General features: G+C 51.7%; 2 protein-coding genes across 6 annotated transcripts in view; one reads left to right on the forward strand and one right to left on the reverse strand.

The window, feature by feature from the left end:
- Window positions 1-527: 527 nt before the first annotated feature.
- On the reverse strand, window positions 528-7,410 carry CCK (cholecystokinin). The gene is made up of 3 exons (XM_064169786.1): window positions 6,420-7,410; window positions 4,363-4,620; window positions 528-836 (listed from the first exon to the last, which is right to left on the reverse strand). The coding sequence occupies exons 2-3, from the start codon at window positions 4,616-4,618 to the stop codon at window positions 700-702; spliced, it is 393 nt and encodes a 130-aa protein (XP_064025856.1). The 5' UTR covers window positions 4,619-4,620; window positions 6,420-7,410; the 3' UTR covers window positions 528-699.
- A 238-nt stretch (window positions 7,411-7,648) lies between these two features.
- LOC135189407 (prolactin-releasing peptide-like) overlaps window positions 7,649-19,329 on the forward strand; it is a 79,719-nt gene continuing 68,038 nt past the window's right edge. For all 5 annotated transcript variants that reach the window (XM_064169746.1, XM_064169745.1, XM_064169744.1 and 2 more), the window contains exon 1: window positions 7,649-7,836. The gene's annotated coding sequence lies outside the window, so the exon portion shown is untranslated. The remainder of the gene's footprint in view (window positions 7,837-19,329) is intronic.

Genomic DNA, 19,329 nt, shown 5'->3' on the forward strand with positions numbered 1-19,329 from the left:
TCGGGGTCATCTTCTGCTCTGCTGGGGGCACTGTCTTTGCTCCCTCCCCAAATGAACGCTGGGCTCACCACACAGCAGGTAACACTCTGTTTATGCAGTCATTTGCAGCTGGCAGCAGAACTTCCATAACCAGTTGCCAGCAGGACAGAAATCAGAGAGGGAGGTGAAACACGTTGGCGTTTGTCCCTCTTGCAGTGCTGAGCACTACTACTGACTAGAAACGTGGGCTTGGTGTCTGTCAGTGCTTTGCAAGCAAGGTCCCCCTGCAGGCGCCTGCCCTGGCAGTATTGTGCTGTTGTCTGTGTGTTTGGGTAAGGTTCCCACTTTTTGGGACTGGCACAATTTTCCCTGCCCAGTGGGACCTTGGCCTGACTGCTCCACACACCCACGCTGCAGAGTGGAACAGGTTCTCCTGCCTCCCTTTATAGTAAGACAGCCAGCACCGTGTGGGGACAGGACAAGGAGGGAGAAGTGAACTCATTTTGATAGTGTCAATGTATGAGAAACCACAAAAGAAAGACAGCTCCTTCTGGAAAGTTCTACAGAAGTGGTGTATTGCATCGGGCAGTCGTACAGACACATGTACAGCACATACAGGACATACTCTCAAAACACAGATTCCAGGAGGACGAGAAGTGACTCTCTCTGTGCAGACACGGGAGTGATCTGTGCTTGCCCTGGGGCTGCAGCTGCTGCTCTCTAGGAGGGGTACTCGTACTCCTCGGCGCTGCGGCGGCCGAAGTCCATCCAGCCCATGTAGTCTCTGTCGTTTATCCTGTGCGTGGGGTCGAAGCTCTGTACCCTGTTTCCCAGAAGTGAGAGCCTCCCAGTGGAACCTGAAGGAGAAGCAGTTGGGAGAGCAGACAGTAAGTGGACAACGGTTCTCAGGTGCCTCCAGCCCACAGCAGGCTGCGGTTCTGCCGTTTCTCCTTTGGCTTCCCACCTCTCATCCTCTTAAGACCAACCCTCCCTTGCTGCTGTTTGGAGGAGTGCTACAGGTGTGTAACAGCTCTGCTCTGGAGCAGACTCAGGCCTGCCACAGGATTCCACCGTGGCCCTGTGCTGCTTGAAGAGCCATTTGGAGCTCTTCCAGTGCACATTCAGCAGCAGGCAGGGTGGAGGGTCTGTGGAGAAGTGGGAACAGCCCTACAAGGGAGAGCTGTGTGAAGTCATAGGGTCATAGCATCAGCCAGGCTGGAAGAGACCTCCAAGCTCAGCCAGCCCAACCTAGCACCCAGCCCTGGCCAGTCAACCAAACCATGGCACTAAGTGCCCCAGCCAGGCTTGGCTTCAACACCTCCAGCCACAGCCACTCCACCACCTCTCTGGGCAGCCCATTCCAATGCCAATCACTCTCTCTGTGATCTGTAGTTGGAGATGCCTATCGCTGGAATTACGCAGAGCTTGGGACTCTGTCAGGAGTATTTTCACTGTGGCTTCCTTTCACAGCAGGGCTGGATGCTGATCTCTGATCTTGCCTTGTCCTTTTTGCCTTCCTTTTTTACAGCATCAAAGAGACACAAACTATTTTCAAGGAGAATTTATGCTTTAACCCAAGGGGCTGTAGCCCTGCTTTGACATCCTCATATCATGTAACTTAAAGTTACCTCTCTGTGCACTCCCTGCAAACAGCCCCAATGGACATGTATTGCAATAATTAGATTGACCTTAAGCCTTAAGTGAGGAAGGAACAGATCAAGCACATTAGTACTCAATGCAGATTGAGGCTTGAGGAATACTTGGAAGGATCAACAAAGGAAAGAAGCCCAAACCAAACCTCACAGATCCAGATCTACACAACTGCTTTGCTGAGTCTCTTGTGCTCTGATGGAACTCTTCTGTGCTTTTGTGTTTCAGAGCTTTCCTTGTGTTATGATCTATGATGACCCAATCCAGCTGCATTGTTTTGTTAGTGGTTGAAGATGGATAGGAGAGTAAAAAGTACCCAACCCTCCCCCAGAGCAGCCCTGTTTTAGACATCTCCCTAAAGCAGTGACAAAAAATAATCTGCTTCTCTCAAGAATGCTGCCCTTAAGTGCTCCAAAGCTGTGAAATTCACATCGTGCAGGAGGTGCAGTGAAGTGGATGCAAATTCTTCTTGGCACTGTAATCAGGCAGGGCCAAGGCAGTGCAGAGCCTTTGCTCAGATGTTGGTCTTTAAGAGATTTTGGAGCCTGCAGTCACCTGCAGGCTCTAATGGTTCCCCCGGGGCCATTGTGGTCTGGCCTGGCAAGGGCTCCTTAGGGCATGGTAGATGTGTGCCACTGACTTGACAGCTACAGCCTCTCTCCTGCGTGGTGCCAGGGTGAGGCTGAAAGCCTGCACATGAAGCTAACTGAAATCTCAGCATCAAAACAGTAAGATTCACCTCTTAACAGCACCTGAATGACCTTTCCTGCAGGCACCAGGGATGTCCTGTGGATCCTGCAGACTCCAGGTACAGCAGGCACAGGCAGAACTGTCACAGTTTGGCTGCCAGGCTGCTGTTTAACCTGAACCTCTGCAGAGAATTTCTCTCTCTCTCACTGTTTTAACTGGGAACATCCAAAATTGGCCTCTCTGATAACCATAAGGGCAAACACCACTGTTGGTGACCAAATTCCCACACTTTCTTTCCTCCTAGATGGAGTTCTCTACTGGCTCTTGTGGTTTAGGCATGTTGAGAGCGAGTAATACAGTAGGTGTGAGTGGTCTGCAGAGGCTTCTGATGTCCTGCCCAGAACCTTTGTGCGTGGTGACCTGTGATGGTTTGATGGGCACACTGCCTGTGCTGTCATGAGTTAAGGAAATACTTCTTTACCTCTGAATCATCTCTTCTAGCAACTGTAGCTACAAACTAGAGCCCAGCTCACCTCTTCATGCCATGAGAATCACATCATCTGCTAACAGTCCCTTTGTGGAGTTAATGACAGATCTCAGGTAACAGCCACAGGAAATTCTCCCTCATACTAGCACTTAGCAAAACGATATTTTATAGCCAAAGTAGCTTTTTAGCTTCATCTGGTTAAGGCATTTGGAAATCATACAATCACAGAATGTCTCACAGCTGGGAAGGGACCTCAGAGCTCATCTGCTCCAACTCTCCACCATAGGCAGGGACACCTCTCAACTGGGCTTAACTGCTCAAGGCCTCCCCCAGCCTGGCCTTGAACATACCCAGGGACAAGGCAGCTGCAGCCTCTCTGGGCAGCCTGTTCCAGAGTCTCACCACCCTCCTACTTAAGACCTTCTTTAGCTCCAGTCTAACCCTGCTCTGCCTCAGCTCAAACCATTCCCCCATGTCCTGTTTCTAGACACCCTGATGAAAATTTCCTCTGCAGCCTTTCTGCAGGATCCTTTCAGGCACTGGCAGGCAGCTCTAAGCTCCCCCACAGAGTCTTCTCCAGGCTGCACACCCCCAGCTCCCTCAGCCTGTGCTCACAGCAGAGCTGCTTCAGCCCTTGGATCATCTTTGTGGCCTCCTCTCGACTTACTCCACCAGCTGTGTCCTCCTTATGCTGGGGCCAGCATCACTGGAGGCAGGATTGGAGGTGAGGTCTCAGCAGAGTCAAGAGACAGAATCCCCTCTCTTGCCCTGCTGCCCACACTCCTCTGGCTGCAGCCCAGCACACAGCTGCATGAGGGCACTGCTGGCTCCTGGGGAGCTGCTCAGCAACCAATAATCTCCAAGGCTCTTTCTTCAGAGCTGCTCTCAATCCACTTTGCACCTGGCCTGGATTTGTACCTGAGAGTGGCCTGACACAGGTGCAGACCTTGTTGAACCTCATGCAGGTGGCACTGGCCACAAATTAGGAGTTTGAGACCCAAACCCTACCAGTAACTGACGTGTGCCTTTATTTATCACTGTTTTTAGTTACTGGATTTGTGAATGTGAACTCTGAGCTTTCATAAAGCTTTCACACTCTTGTAGCTTTCTCTAGCAAAAAAAATGCATGTAAAATCCCATACTCAGAAGATTTCCCTGGTGCAGGCTGATGTGGCTGAGGTACAGATTTTCCCTGGTGCAGGCTGATGTGGCTGAGCCATTTGGTTTGTATTAGTAGTCAGGAAAGTTTTCTTGCTCTGTTATTTTACATGAGAATACAGCATGCTGAAAACAACACCAAAATGACGAAGGTAAGTTCAGAATAAAAGCTGGGCTCGGGTTGCAGTGTCTGCAGTTACCTGAAGCATGCAGCTCTCAGTCAGTGGCTGCTAGGTAGAAAGAAAGAGAAGACTCCCTGCTTCAGGAACACCCAGGCACCAGCTGCATCCTCTCCTCACTAGTACTTAATTCATCCCTGGGCTACCTTAACACCTAGGTATCCCTTCAGGAAACTCCATTCACAAGAAGCAGCACATGGAGGAGGCTCTAAGTAGTACCTTTTCTGGCTTGCTGCAGATACTTGGCCAACAAGGCACCGATGTTAGCTCTTTGGTCGATGCTTCCATCCAGCCGCGGCAGAGATCTCAGCGAGCCAGCAGAGGACGGGGCGCGGACGTGCCGGTGATGCTCTGTCGAGCTCTGCTCCAGCTCAGCGGCCAGTGGGTTCCCATTGTGCAAGGCCACAGTCTGCTGCCCGACAGAGCTCGCTGAGAGCACAGCAAGGACCAGGCAGATGCATATACCTCCGTACATTGCTGGAGGGAAGAGGAACGAGAGGCTGTGAAGCCGGCCGCGGTTACTGCGCTGCGCTGTCCCTCCCCGCACCTCCCGCTGGGAGTGCAGCTTTGTGAGCAAAACGAGGCTGCATTGTTGGCTTGGGGGTTTTTAATGCAGGTGACACCGGGACCTGTCTTTAGTTGGGAAATGTGTATGTGACCAGTCGCATACCCCTTGAGAAGAGGGAGAGAGACTGGAAGGAACAGAAGTAATGCGCTGTAATAAGAGCTATGTCTCCCTGAGCTACTCAGCTCTGTACTTGCCTTTCTCTTTTGGAAGCTGCACTTCAGCGACATGAATCCAGCTCTGCCAAAATCCTCAGAACCCAAATATCTCAGTACTTTATTGTTGTACTATGTATGTGTCTCAAATACTCATTTAGCACAAATGCCCTGAAGAGCCTTTATTCTATCACACTTCACCCATTTGAACTTCAGCCTTCAAGGGCTTTCATCTCATCATACAGAGGGAAAAAAAACATACCCAAAGCTTCTCTCAAGGAAAGAAAAAAACAACATCTAACAGTCCCCCAAGCCTTTGATTGATTAGCTGAGGCAGTAAGAGCTGCAAGAAGTGATGTCCAACTTAGCAATAGTCTTCATATAAGCCAGAAACTTCACATGTGAGAATTTCTTTACTGCTTCCTTAAGCAGGAGTTAGACAAGGCAATGTTGCTTTACGAGACTGGTTGACTGCAGAGATGGAGGCAGGTCAGAGTAGAGATGGAGGCAGAATGTGTTTATCAGAGAATGCAGTAGTAGGACAAGGGGCAGTGATTTCAAGCTAAAAGAGAGTAGACTTCAGTTATGTATTAAGAAGAAATCCTTCTTTGTGAGGGTGGTAAAGCACTGTCCCAGGTTGTCCAGAGAGATGGTAGGTGTCCCATCCTTGGAAACATTCCAGGTCAGGTTGGACAGGGCTCTGAGCAACCCGATCCAGTTGAAGACCTGCAGGGATGTTGGACTAGATGACCTTTAAAGGTCTTTTCCAACTCAAACCATTGTCTGATTTTATGGAAGAGTATTTTTCTGGGAAGAGAGGAGTTACTCTCAGTTGTTGGCAGAAGGAAGCTACCCTAGTTTGCAGTATTACAGGGGTAATTTCCATTTAGAGATAGACATGAATTAGCTGCATGAGACTTTTGAGCAGTACCCTGAATATCACCGCTGAATGTTGAGAGAGGAGAAAATGAGCTTTGTTTGCCCCCCACCTACACTAGACGGAAAACATGCATGGAGTGGAAACTTTCAGTATTGCTAGGAGATGAATGAAACATGTCCACTCCATCATGGTTATCAGTGATGTGCCCACAGAGATTTTGGCACCCAGAAACAAAAGGTGCAGGCATCCTTTCCCTTTTCAGAGACTCAACTCTGGTATTTTTCAAGCATAAGTGTGTCTATATGTATGTGAAATGTTGTGGCCGTTAACCTGACTCTCTCTCTCTCTTCGTGGATTTTCATAATGACGGCTGCAAGCACCAACTCTGACCCCACAGCCGCTTTGCCGCCGCGGGTCGGGAGCACCGCCCGCTCTCCCAGCTGCTCACCGGGCTGCTCCAGCAGACCCTGGCGCGCTCCGCATGCCCTCGCGGACCCCTGCAGAGCCTCTCCCCGCGCAGGTGCAGCCCTAATTTCTCTTCCCTTCTGCCTCCGGACCCAGGTGTGTTTCCTCCAGCAGCCGTCGAGATGCCTTCAGACCCGCCGCACTGGTAAGCTCCGGAACCCCCCAAGCCGCGTCCCCCCCGAAGGAGCGATGCGCTCAAGTGCTTTCCTACCTGTGTCGCTGCGCGTCCCAGAGGTCAGAGCCGGGGAGGGAGCGAGGCCTCGCGTGTGCCTAGGCAGGGAAGTTAGCTGAGACTCAGCCTCGGTCCCTTAAATAGCGGCGGGCGCCCCGGCGGTGTTTGCACAGCTCTGACGCAGCCGGGGCCGCCGCCCGCTCAGCCCCTCGCCGGCGGGACCGCGGGGGTGGGGGGGTGTCTGTGTGTGTGTATGCTGGGGGGGTATGCCTATGCATTTGATGGGGGGCACGGGCTCCTTCCCCGCCCTCCCGGGGCCGCGGCGTGAGTCTTGCCCTGCCCGGTGGCGTGGCCCCCGCCGGCGCCCTCGGCTCGCCGCTGGCACGAGCGGGCAGGCAGCCCAGGCTGGCTTGCAGCTGGGTCTTAAAAAACAGCCTCCCTCCTCCCCTGCCAGAATGCTACGGTGAGAGGCTTCTAGGGGCGCTCCCGCCGGCGGCAGCAGCAGCAGCTCCCCCGCCTGCGGCTGGCGGGTCGGGCTCGTCACAACCACGTTTTATCGGTGCGGGTCTAAGGATTTGGGCTCCTCTCGTCGCCACCTGGGTACAGGCACCTCCAGCCTCCTAGCCCGGGGGTGCTCCGGTTGCTGGTTCAGGAGGATGAGGCTCTCCTTTTATTGAACGAACAAACGACCCAAACACAGAACCGGGAAGATCCCCTCTAGGGAGCCGGGGGTGTTCTCCCGCACGGACCCCCACAGCCACCACTGTCCCCGGCCGCTATCAGGACCGCGGCCCTGTCTCACGCCCTCCTCCCTGCCGGTGCTGTGCAGCAGGTGCGGTCCACGCGGCCCCGGACTCCCTCGTTCCGGCGAGGGGAGGAAGCCGCCTGCAGCCCCGCGCTACCGCGGCGAGGCCGGGCCGGGAGCGTGCCGCCGGCTTCGGCCATTCAATGAGCTGTGCAGGGGGCGTGTGTGCCCTCAATGCACAGAGGAGAGAGCTGCTGCGGGCGCTTCTCCCCGTCTCGTCCCCGCGTTCCGGTGCTGCCCGTGTGTCCGCGCCGCTCGCCGCCCCTGGCCCCGGCGCTGCTCCGCTGCGCGGCTCCCGCTGCTGCTCCCGCGGCGGCCGCCAGAGGGCGCGCAGGCGCCGCGAGGGCTGCCCTCCGCCGCGTGCGCCAGGTGCGGGGGCCGCGCGGGGTGCGAGAGGCGGCGGAGGGCCGCGGGTGGGAGCAGCCCACCGAGCCGCCACCTCCTCACCGCGGCGGGGTCAGTTCGAACTCCGCACTGCCGCCTGCCCCGCAGCTTCCCGGGGGCTGGGGACGCGAGGGTCGGCAGAGCGGAGCGGCGGAGGGGACCGGGCTGGGCAGCCCGCGGAGCCGGCGGCGAGGGGCGCAGCCTGCCGTGCCCCTCAGTCCCCCCGCGGGAGGCTGGAGGGAAGTGGAGCTCTTTCTGTTGTCCCAGGTAACAAAGCCAGAGGGCAGGACGCGCTCGGGTTGCCCCTGGGCAGGTTCAGGCTGGAGCTAGGGAACAGCTGTGTGCAGGAGGGCTGCGGGGCCCGGGGACAGGCCGCCGGGGACAGGCCGCCCGGGGGAAGCGGTGGAGCGGCAGCCCCGCAGGGCTTGAAGAGCTGTGTAGATGTGGTGCTGGTTCAGCAGTGACCATGCAGTGCTTGGCTAACGGTTGGGTTTGGTGATCCTAAAAGTCTCTTCCACCAAAAGAATGATTCTGTCATTCAGTGAAATGAGCACTGCAAGTGTCTGTGGCAGGGCCGGGGGCTCTGCTGGGGTGAGAGGGTGATGTGGCCTTCTGCCTCGGTGGGGTGAGGCTCAGAAGGAACAGGGATGCCAATGCAGAGGCTTTCTTGTGGCCCTTCAGGTGCTGCCCAGTCCGTGAATGGGATACGTTGACTGAACTGTGTGGGCTGCTTCCCACCTCACACATCAGTGCTAGCAACAGGCAGAGTTGCCAGCTAGAGACAATTAAATGTGATCAGCACCTGCTTTGAGAGCAGAGAAGTAAGTTGAAACAGATGGTCAGGGGAAAGAGCAATGCTGAACCTGTTTCAGCAGCACCTGTCCAAGTGCTGGTTCAGTGGCCCTGCCTGTCTCTGGAGAAAGAAACCAAACCTCTGATAACTACCTGCAGGGAGGCTGTAGCCAGGTGGGGTTGGGCTCTGCTGCCAGGCACCCAGCAGCACGACAAGGGGACACAGTCTCAAGCTGTGCCAGGGCAGGTCTAGGCTGGATGTGAGGAGGAAGTTGTTGTCAGAGAGTGATTGGCATTGGAATGGGCTGCCCAGGGAGGTGGTGGAGTGGCTGTGGCTGGAGGTGTTCTTGCCAAGCCTGGCTGGGGCACTTAGTGCCATGGTCTGGTTGGCTGGCCAGGGCTGGGTGCTAGGTTGGGCTGGGTGGTCTCTTTCAGCCTGGAGAAGAGAAGGCTTTGAGGAGACCTTGGAGTGGCCTTCCAGTATCTGAAGGGGGCTACAGGAAGGCTGGGGGGGGGACTATTGACCAGGTCTTGTAATGACAGAATGAGGAGGAATGGGTTTGAAGTGGCAGAGGGGAGATTGAAACTGGATGTTAGGAGAGGGTTGTTTGCAGTGAGGGTGGTGAGACACTGGCACAGGTTGCCCAGGGAGATCACACTGAGTGATTCTGTGCTCCACAACCTCCTTGGAGGTGTTCAGGACCAGGTTGGATGAGGCCTTGAGCAACCTGTTCTAGTGAGAGGTGTCCCTGCCTATGGCATGGGGTTAGAAGTGGATGACCCTTAAGGTCCTTTCCCACCTAAACCATTCTGTGATTCAGTCTTGGAAGTCTCTTCCAGCCTGGCTGATTCTATGATTCTGTCATTCTATGGTAATACTCCTGACAATTCAATTTCACTATTCTGATTTGGTGAGAGAAATGCTCACTACTGTTAGACAATAAAAGTCAGCACTGGTTTCGAGCTGTCAGTGTCTGGGGAAAGTATCACAGCCTTTCTGGGAAGCTGCAGTCCGACCCCAACAATTGTGGCAGAGTCACATCCAGCCCTGGTGAAGCTCACTGTGGCTAATGAGTTCCCAAAGGACCAGCCCAAAGCTTAGCACAAGAGCAAGGCAGAGAGCTTGCTAATATATCTATATGCATAATTCATATCACAGAGGTACAAAATATAAACACAGGCACTTAAGGCTGACATGTTTGCCTGGCTGAACAGACACCTACTGTGGCAGTTCATTTATGTGGGGCTGATTTGGAATATCAGTTCACTTACTGATACATCCAGGACTGCACTAATGGAGAGAGGGAGCACGTGAAGATGTGGCAGCCAAACTCACTGTCTTCATGAGCATACAGAAGGGCAGCAACACACAAAGCCAAGCTGAGAAGACAGGGGTCGAGAGGACAGCTCCTTGTGCATGTTCTGTGGGATCTGTGTGCCCCTGGATGGATTCAGCTGCTGCATTTGCAGTCCCAGGGCCAGGAATTTCATAGTGTAAGCACAGTGTGAAGCTTCCTCCCTCGTTGTGCTGCAGCAAGAGCAGTGTGGGCAGCAGGGCAAGGGAGGAGATTCTGCCCCTTGGTTCTGCTGTCCTCACACCCCACCTGCAGTCCTGGTGCAGTTCTGGAGCCCCCAGCACAAGCAGGACATGGAAGTGTTGGAGCCAGTGCAGAGGAGGCCACCAAGACACTGAGAGGGCTGCAGCAGCTCTGCTCTGAGGACAGGCTGAGAGAGTTTGGGCTCTGCAGCCTGGAGAAGAGAAGGCTTGGAGGAGACCTTGGAGTAGCCTTCCACTATCTGAAGGGGGCTACAGGAAGGCTGGGTGGGGGAGGCTATTGACAAGGTCTGGTAATGACAGGAGGACAAGGAGGAATGGGTTTGAAGTGGCAGAGGGGAGATTGAAACTGGATGTTAGGAGAGGGTTCTTTGCAGTGAGGATGGTGAGACACTGGCACAGGCTGCCCAGGGAGGTTGTCGCTGCTCCCTGCTTGGAAATGTTCAAGGTCAGGCTGGATGAGGCCTTGAGCGACCTGTTCTAGTGGGGGGTGGTTGGAACTGGATGATCTTTGAAGTCCCTTCCAACCTAAAGCATTCTGTGATTCTGCCTAGATGATCTTTACACTGGCTGCAAATGCCTGATTCTCCTGTTTGGTCATTGTAGTGCATGCAGCAAGTTAGCACGGCTGCAGCATGATGGTGAGGTTGTTGAGGTCAGTGATTCTGCATCATTTCTAGAGGTGGCTTTTGAACCCTGGGTTCTCCTCACCCAGTACTAGCATGGACAGTTCTTGGTGTTCATTTTCTGGCTCATTGATGGTGTTTCTTTAGTGGAAGTTGTGTGTGAGTTCCTGTCCCTGGTAAATATATTAATGGCATTTTATCCTTGCTTTGGGCATAGGTAAATGAGACCAGAAAGCCTGCTCAGCTCAAGCATTGTGGTAACAGAATGTGGAGGCAAGTTGCCTGCTGAAGCTGAGGTTGTGTGTTCCTGATTGATGGAAAGATTTGGTGTTTGATTTGCCAGCAGCTATTGTGTTCCAGACCCAGTGTTGTCATCACTTACTGGACTTAGGAGTGCAGTGTGGTAACCAGAGGAGGGTCTTGTGCCATCCTCACAGGTGGGGTGAGACACTGTGCCCCAGTGCACGACTTCACCCTCAGCCTGTCAGGAAGGAAAGTGCTTTGGCTGCGCTAGAGCTTGAGCCGTGCTGCAAGAATCCAGGTGCAGATGCAAAGCACAGGTGAAGCTGAAGAGCCCCCTGCAATGCAGTGAATACTGATGTAGATGCATCCCTAAGGCAGAAGCTGGGTGGTAGCACAGTTTGGAGCCTGCAGGCTCTTTACACTTGATTTTCTGGCAAGTGTCTGTTACAAGCTTCGAGTTTCCTTAGTCTCTTCCCAGTGGTGAGGAAAATGTCAGTCTCCTCAGCTGCCCTCTCTATTATATGCCAGAGGTTTTCCCCTGTGTATGAGATGGCAAAGGAGAGAGTATGACCTGGAGCTGAGTTTGGAGCAAGGCAGCAGCATGAGGAAAGAGGAGTGCTAAGTATTTTCTCCTGTCTGCTCTGCAGTGAAGTTAGAGTGGACTGGGACACTGTGCTAACATCTCGACCTCGCTCTGCAGTGAGGGACACTTGGAAATGCTCTGCAGTGTTCTACACCTGTAAGCTCAAAAGTGCTGGGCAGGACTTCATTTCTGGCCTCATGCCTGTGGGTGTTGACTCCAGAGCATGTCTTTTTCTGGGCACTCTCACAATAGCACCATTCCCATTTTGGTGCCTGCATTTGATGCCTTTTCAGCCCAGAGTAAAGCATATGACTGTTACTCAGCACGTTGCCTGCTTTGGATTCTGTGTTACCTTGCCACGTGCTCGAAACTACAAACAGATGGAAATTAAGAGTAAATAAATAGTAAGTGTAGACATTAATTCATCTGTCATAAAAATAACCTAGCAGAGAAATAAAATACTTTGTGCTTTTCAGAAGTGCTTCCCAGCTCACTGCCTAGACCCAGGCAAAATTGTCTTCTGCACTGCGTGGCCATAGCAGAGTCCTGTAGAGATGCTGCTAGCTTCAGAGTCCTCTCCTGCAGAAAGGGCAAGTCTGACTAATCAGCATTGGTCCAGAAGAATTCTGTAAATTCCAAGTATGATGTACTGGCCTTTTGCCTTCCAAATATTTGTGTGTTTTCATCCAGGCTAAAACTAGAATCAGAATTCAAGAATAGCAAAGCAATTAGGCTCTGGACAGCCTGCACAGCCAATAAGGGCTTTTTAGTGTCCTTCAGAGGAGATGGAGCTTGCTGTTTGAGATGTAAGTGACTGGGACAGCTGGAGTCTTGTTATTTCTCTTCTGCTGTTCAATTATCCTTGCCAATATGGAAGGAAATTGAATTAATCTAGGTGCAAAATATGAATTGTTAATTCTGACAATTCCTATTTAAATGGAAATGCCAGAAATATCCACGAGAGGTGTAGATGTTACCTAGCTATTTTGAGTGAGAAAACAGCACTGATCTTTGGATAGCACCACTGACTGCATTGCAGGAGTTTGGTCTGAAACAGATGCTTGTAGGTCCTAGGGATCACTCACTGGAGAAATCAGTGTTCCCTGCTTTTGGCAAGGCTGCTCAGCAATCTCTCTTGAATGTATTGGAGAAAGAAATTGTGGGCAGAGGCCAATGGGATGAGGTTGAACAAGTGCAGGATTCTACACTTTGGCCACAACAACCTCAAGCAGTGCTACAGGCTGGGGACAGAGTGGCTGAGAGCAGCCAGGCAGAGAGGGCCCTGGGGGTGCTGGTAGAGAGGAGCTGAAGAGGAGGCAGCAGTGCCCAGGTGGGCAGCAGAGCCAATGGCATCCTGGGCTGGCTCAGGAGCAGTGTGGGCAGCAGGACAAGGGAGGTTCTTGTGCCCCTGTGCTCAGCACTGCTCAGGCCACACCTTGAGTGCTGTGTCCAGTTCTGGGCCAGGGGAGGTCTAGGCTGGATGCTAGGAGGAAGTTGTTGGCAGAGAGAGTGATAGGTATTGGAATGGGCTGCCCAGGGAGGTGGTGGAGTGGCTGTGCCTGGAGGTGTTGCAGCCAGGCCTGGCTGGGGCACTTAGTGCCATGGTCTGGTTGATTGGCCAGGGCTGGGTGCTAGGTTGGACTGGCTGAGCTTGGAAGTCTCTTCCAACCTGCTTGATTGTGTGGTTCTATGAAATTTGCCTGCCTCCTGGCAGAACAAAAACATCAGGCAGGAGGCTCCATAGTCTAACACTGTACTTATTGTGACCACCACAGCTGAATTACAGCCTCCAGGAGGTCAAATGGATTCACCTGTTCAGCTGAGGGGAAGGGGACAGTCAATGCAGAGTGCTGCCTTAAATACCTCTCAGCTGCCCCATGGTGAGCGACCCTTCCCTTAGAAAAGCAGAAGGCAAACTTCTAAGTGAATATATTTCACTGAATTAAGAGGTATAAATGCATTTGGGGAACAGTGGGAACAAAGAACATGCAGGGTTCTATGTTGCTATGATAGCAAAGAGTTATCACCCAGACAGAGTAACTAAATCTAAGAGGAATAATTCTTTGGAAGCAGACAAACCTTGATGTATGCTGCTCACTTTTTATTGTTTCTAGCTCTCTGTCTCTAAATTAGGTTTTTCTAGAGAAAAAAACCAAAAGGTTGACAGTGTTCAGAGCAGACCCTTAAAATCAACTGTTCCACCAGCAAGACACAGCTTTAGGAGGCATTTAAACAAGTAGGTTTTCAGTTTAACTTCTTGACACTTACAAAGACACGTTAGTGGGATTGCTCTGGGTGGCAGTGATGTCTTAGGTCCACTGCGTCCATGACACTGCTAGATGTGGTATCTAACCACTGCCTTGCCAGTGCTGTAGCTTATTTAGCATCCTCTTTGGTCACATTAAAGTTCTATCAAAACATTCCTTGGGATTAGATGTAGCACAAGGTCACAAATGAAAGAATCATAGAATCACCCAGGTTGGAAGAGGCCTCCAAGCTCAGCCAGCCCAACCTAGCACCCAGCCCTGGCCAGTCAACCAGACCATGGCACTAAGTGCCCCAGCCAGGCTTGGCTTCAGCACCTCTGGTGGACAGAGACTCCACCACCTGTGGAGCCAGCAGTCCTGGCTGCATTCTCCTAGAATCATAAAATGTCTCAAGTTGGAAGGGACCTATAAAGATCATGGGCTCCAAATCTGCTCCTCACAGGGCTGCCTAATTAGCATTTACTGTGAAAACAGGAATAAAACTGCTGGCGTGGAATGGCTGAGAGTACTCTGGCTCGAGTCTCCTCTAGAAAGGCAAGAGCAGTACTGCTGATTACCTCTGTAGTGGAGCCTGCTGCTTGGTTTGTTTGCAGTCTGGTACAGGAGTGAAAAGGTACTGTGAATGCTGCAGATGTGTGAAATGAGCTAAGAGGATTAGGAAGTGTTGTTGAGCAGAAGCAAATGAGCCATCCCACGTTTTGTCCCCACCTGAATGATGCCAGATGCTGCCTGCATGGTGACATACACCATTTTGGCGGGGTTCAGTGATGTGCCTTGTGCACTGCTGTCTGCAAAGATGTGATCCACCCCTGTGCTGGGCTGCAGCAAGAGCAGTGTGGGCAGCAGGGCAAGGGAGGGGATTCTGCCCCTTGGCTCTGCTCTCCTCACACCCCACCTGCAGTCCTGGTGCAGTTCTGGAGCCCCCAACACAAGCAGGAAATGGAACTGTTGGAGCCAGTGCAGAGGAGGCCACCAAGATGCTGAGAGGGCTGCAGCAGCTCTGCTCTGAGGACAGGCTGAGAGAGTTGGGGCTCTGCAGCCTGGAGAAGAGAAGGCTTGGAGGAGACCTTGGAGTGGCCTTCCAGTATCTGAAGGGGGCTACAGGAAGACTGGGGGGGGAGGGCTATTGACAAGGTCTGGTAATGACAGGAGGACAAGGAGGAATGGGTTTGAAGTGGCAGAGGGGAGATTGAAACTGGATGTTAGGAGAGGGTTCTCTGCAGTGAGGGTGGTGAGACACTGGCACAGGTTGCTCAGGGAGGTTGTAGAGCACAGAATCATCCAATGTGATCTTTGATCACATTGGATGATTCTGTGCTCCGCAACCTTCCTGAAGTGTTCAAGGCCAGGTTGGATGAGGCCTTGAGCGACCTGTTCTATTGGGAGGTGTCCTTGCCTATGGCAGGGGGTTGGAACTGGATGTTCCTTGAGCTCCCTTCCCACCTAAACCATTCTATGATCTGCCTGAGGACACAGTTGTGCAAGCAGTGGCAGTGGGAGGACACCGAAACAGAATGGCAGAATGGTTTGAGTTGGAAGGGACCTCCAGAGGAGCTAACTGATGTTTCCGTGGCACAATGTTTTCTTTCCTGTCCATGAGAGTACTCCTAGGGCTGCTTCTCTCCCTTTGTTATTTTTCTTCTTAAGCAGGTGGTTTGTATAGATGTTTTTCCATGCCAGAGTGGATCTTCATGCGTCCAGAGAGTACTTCTTGTTACATTGCACTGGGAAGCTGCATAGAAGAGAGAGCTTTGCAAGCAGGGGTTGCTATTTTACAGACTTTGCAGTGGTTGCTGTTAAATATTTTATTGAAAACAAAAAGAAAGGGAATAAAAAAATCTTCAAGTGGATTTTATTGCTATCTGTGTTTTGCCCTGTTCAAGGCCTGCTACTGTGTGGCCAGGTTAAGCTGGTTTTAAAACACCTCAGTGAATTAGGGGCTTGTGAGCCATTTACTGCAGGGCTGTGGATGTGTTGGAGCTTTGATGCTGAAGGTTAAGTGAGGGTGGATCTGAGGCTTGTGAATCTCCATGGCTCTGAACACTTTTGCTGATTAGGGTTATCAATCTGCTTACAATTACAAATAGATTTAATCTCAACCCCTGCCTCTGTAGGCATTCTTAAACTTGGAGGTGTTTTAAATGCTGACAGGGTTCCAGCATGATTTAAGAGAGGCTGCACACAAACCTTGAGTGTGAAGAACAGATATTCCAAAAGGGAGGAGGGCTTTTGCAGCACTGCTACGCTGTCCCTGAAGTGGTTTTCTTAGTGGAGTAATAGTTTTAGTGTTGGAAATAGTGTTGGCTCTGCTTTTGTGCCTTGGCTAGGAGAACACAATACCAGAGGTAGTGTAGGACATTAATAACCTCGTTGTAGAGTGATATTAGAGATAATCATAGAGTGGCTTAGGTGGGAAGGGACCTCAAAGTTCATCCAGTTCCAACCCCCTGCCATAGGCAGGGACACCTCCCAATAGAACAGGTTGCTCAAGGCATCATTCAACCTGGCCTTGAACACCTCCAGGGAGGTTGTGGGTCACAGAATCATCCAATGTGATCTTTGATCCCATTGGGTGCTTCTGTGCTCCACAACATCCCTGAGCAACCTGTGCCAGTGTCTCACCACCCTCACTGCAAAGAACCCTCTCCTAACATCCAGTTTCAATCTCCCCTCTGCCACTTCAAACCCATTCCTCCTTGTCCTCCTGTCATTACCAGACCTTGTCAATAGCCCTCCTCCCCAGCCTTCCTGTAGCCCCCTTCAGATACTGGAAGGCCACTCCAAGGTCTCCTCCAAGCCTTCTCTTCTCCAGGCTGCAGAGCCCCAACTCTCTCAGCCTGTCCTCAGAGCAGAGCTGCTGCAGCCCTCTCAGCATCTTGGTGGCCTCCTCAGGACTGGCTCCAACATTTCCATGTCCTGCTTGTGTTGGGGGCTCCAGAACTGCACCCAGGACTGCAGGTGGGGTGTGAGGAGAGCAGAGCCAAGGGGCAGAATCCCCTCCCTTGATAGGAGGATGGACCTTCTGAAGTGGCAGCACAGTGGTATGAGATAAGACTTTGATACAAAGCACTTGACTAAAGCTGCTTTAAATCTGGAGATGTTCAGGCTGCAGCAGGTGTAACTAAACTGAGCTCTGACATGGTAACAGTGCTGGCAGTCAGCATAATCCTTCTCCACAGTGAATTTGAGATGGTGGAGTAGAGGAGCAGAATCCCCTTCCTTGCCCTGCTGGCCATGCTGCTCTTACTGCCGCCCAGCACAGGGTTCATCACTGTTTGCTCTTTGGAAAGCTGTGCTGGACTTTGGGCTGTGTGTGTTCTTCCATACCTCTGTGGACACTCACTGCTGAGATGGGCCTAGGATATTTTCTTCCAAGTAGAAACTTGTGTAATTAAGCAAACATTTTGTATTCAGAAGACAGACATATAGGCAGAAGAAACTGACAAGCATCCTCCAAACAGCAATAATTCCTGGGGAAGGGAGCTGCAGTGTGAACAGTGTCATGCATTATGCATTTGGTCTAATCTCCTGCTCAAAAATGAGGTAGAAAATCAATAGGGTGTTTGGCTCTGCCAGTACAGGAGTGAACTCAAGCATGTGTCCTGGTCAGTTTGTTGTCATAGAATCATAGCATCATGGAATGGCTCAGGGTGGAAGGGACCTCAGAGCTCATCTGCTCCAGCCTCCCCACCATGGACAGGGACACCTCTCCTCTAGACTCAGCTGCTCAAGGCCACATCCAACCTGGCCTTCAACAGCCCCAGGGAGGAGACATCCACAGCCTCCCTGGGCAGCCTGTTCCAGAGTCTCAGCACCCTGGTACTGAAGAAGTACCTGGTAGCTGACTGTGTTTTAGCTTCTGTTGAAGGGAAGGGACTGTTTCATCCATCATCTACCGCCAAGATTTGTTGCTAACGTCGTTAAGCCATTTGCATGGTTAAGCTACGTCTTTGCCATGCTCTGATGTGCTTCCTGAAGAATATTCAGTTACCTAACTGCATTACTTTTTGTGTGCATGCTTGTTTGGAAGGATTGCCACCTGTCCTGGAGAGGCAGTTCCCCGCAGGGTGGTGATTTCAGGAGGGATTGTAGCCAGCCTATGTCAGGCACACAGCAGCTTGCAGTTCCCATCCCTCCCAATACTTGGTTGGATTTTGTTTCTATCAGGTATGTCTGTTGCTCTGTGAATGGTGTCCTTGTCAGATAAAGCTCCTCTGATCACAAAGTTTTAGGGGTTGGAAGGGATCTCAGCAGATCTTCCAGTCCAACCTCTCTGCCAGAGCAGGACCACAGAATCTAGCACAGTTCGCACAGGAACACATCCAGATGTGTCTTGAAAGGCTCCAGAGGAGACTCCACAACCTCTCTGGGGAGCCTGTTCCAGTGCTCTCTCACTCTTACAGTAAAGTTCTTCCTCTTGTTGAGGTAGAACTTCCTGTGCTGCAGTTTCCATCCCTTGCCCCTTGTCCTATCCCAGGGCACAAGTGAGCAGAGGCTGTCCCTGTCCCTCCCTTCCTGACCCCCAGCCCTCAGATATTGACAGACATTGATCGGATTCCCTCTCAGCCTTCTCCTCTGCATGAAGCCTGTAGGTGCTCCTGGGGCTGTATTGCTTTCCAGGTGCACATTTTTACAGCAACAGGACCTTCTGTGAAGCTTTACAGTAACTAGAAGAGCCAGACAGAGCTGGAAGGTGGTTAGAAACGTGGTGATGTGGCCAGCCAGAATGCAGTGCAGCTCAGTGGGTAAATCTGGTGCTGTGGGCTACTTGCAGCACCTATGTCACCTGGTTTTCAAAGGTTCTGTATTTGGGAGCTTTTTAGTGTGGTTGGTTTGGGTTCTTTTTCTTGCTTTCTCTCTTGTTGTGGTGGAGGTGTTTTGTTGTGTTGTTTTGTTCTCACCTGAAGTGCTTCACTTTGCTGTTGTGTTGGAAAGGAGATAAGTTACAAGAAAGTTATGGTTTGGTTTTCTGTATCTGCTTTGACGACACCAACAACATCAGGAGGTGACTGAATAATTCATCTGTGTTTTACTGAGGCATTCTCCCAGACAACCAAAAGCTTTCCTAATGCTTTGCTGTTCCCATCTCTGCTTGGAACGTTTGAATTGCAGTGCCCCAACACCCTGTTATTGTGGTTTTCTTTCATAGCTGCCTATAGACTGATAAATACTTCCTCTGCCAGTTCAGATGACTGCAGCATGGTGCTGCAACTTGACCTGGGTGTTCATGTTAGAGAACATCTTTTTTCTCTCTGACTTTGCCACTCTGATCTCCACTCATCTCTACATCTTTCAAAGGAAAAGAACTAATCGATTTGCATGCATTTCCCTGCTGTATACAAGCCAAATATGTGTGATTTATCTCTCAGCCATGCCTTCTTACCTCCATTCTCAGCTCTCCCTCCCTTACTTTCATAAGGGGGTGGCTGCAGGGATGACTTCTGTGAGAAAACAGAAGGGGTTACCTGTGTCAGGTTTCTGCCAGCCCTAGAGTGGACCCAGAACTGTGTCCGTCAATGATGTTGGGAGCACCTCTGTGATAGCCTCTTGAAGAAAGGCTAAAAACTTTGGGCAGCAGCTGTGGGAGAGGAGTGAGAGAAGCGGAAGAGAAGCAGCCTTGTGGCACCAAGGTCAAAGAAGGAGAAGGGAGGAGGTACTCCAGGTGCCAGAGCAGACATTTCTCAGTGCCCCACG

Source organism: Pogoniulus pusillus, chromosome 32, assembly GCF_015220805.1.
Source record: "Pogoniulus pusillus isolate bPogPus1 chromosome 32, bPogPus1.pri, whole genome shotgun sequence".
In the NCBI taxonomy this organism is placed as follows: domain Eukaryota; kingdom Metazoa; phylum Chordata; class Aves; order Piciformes; family Lybiidae; genus Pogoniulus; species Pogoniulus pusillus.

Bases quoted from the DNA above. Each gene is read 5' to 3' on its own strand.
- CCK (XM_064169786.1), bottom strand. From the start codon at position 4,618: ATGTACGGAGGTATATGCATCTGCCTGGTCCTTGCTGTGCTCTCAGCG. The intron at 837-4,362 runs GTACTACTTAGA...CTTCTCCTTCAG, and splicing joins TCTGCAGCAAGCCAGAAAAG to GTTCCACTGGGAGGCTCTCA.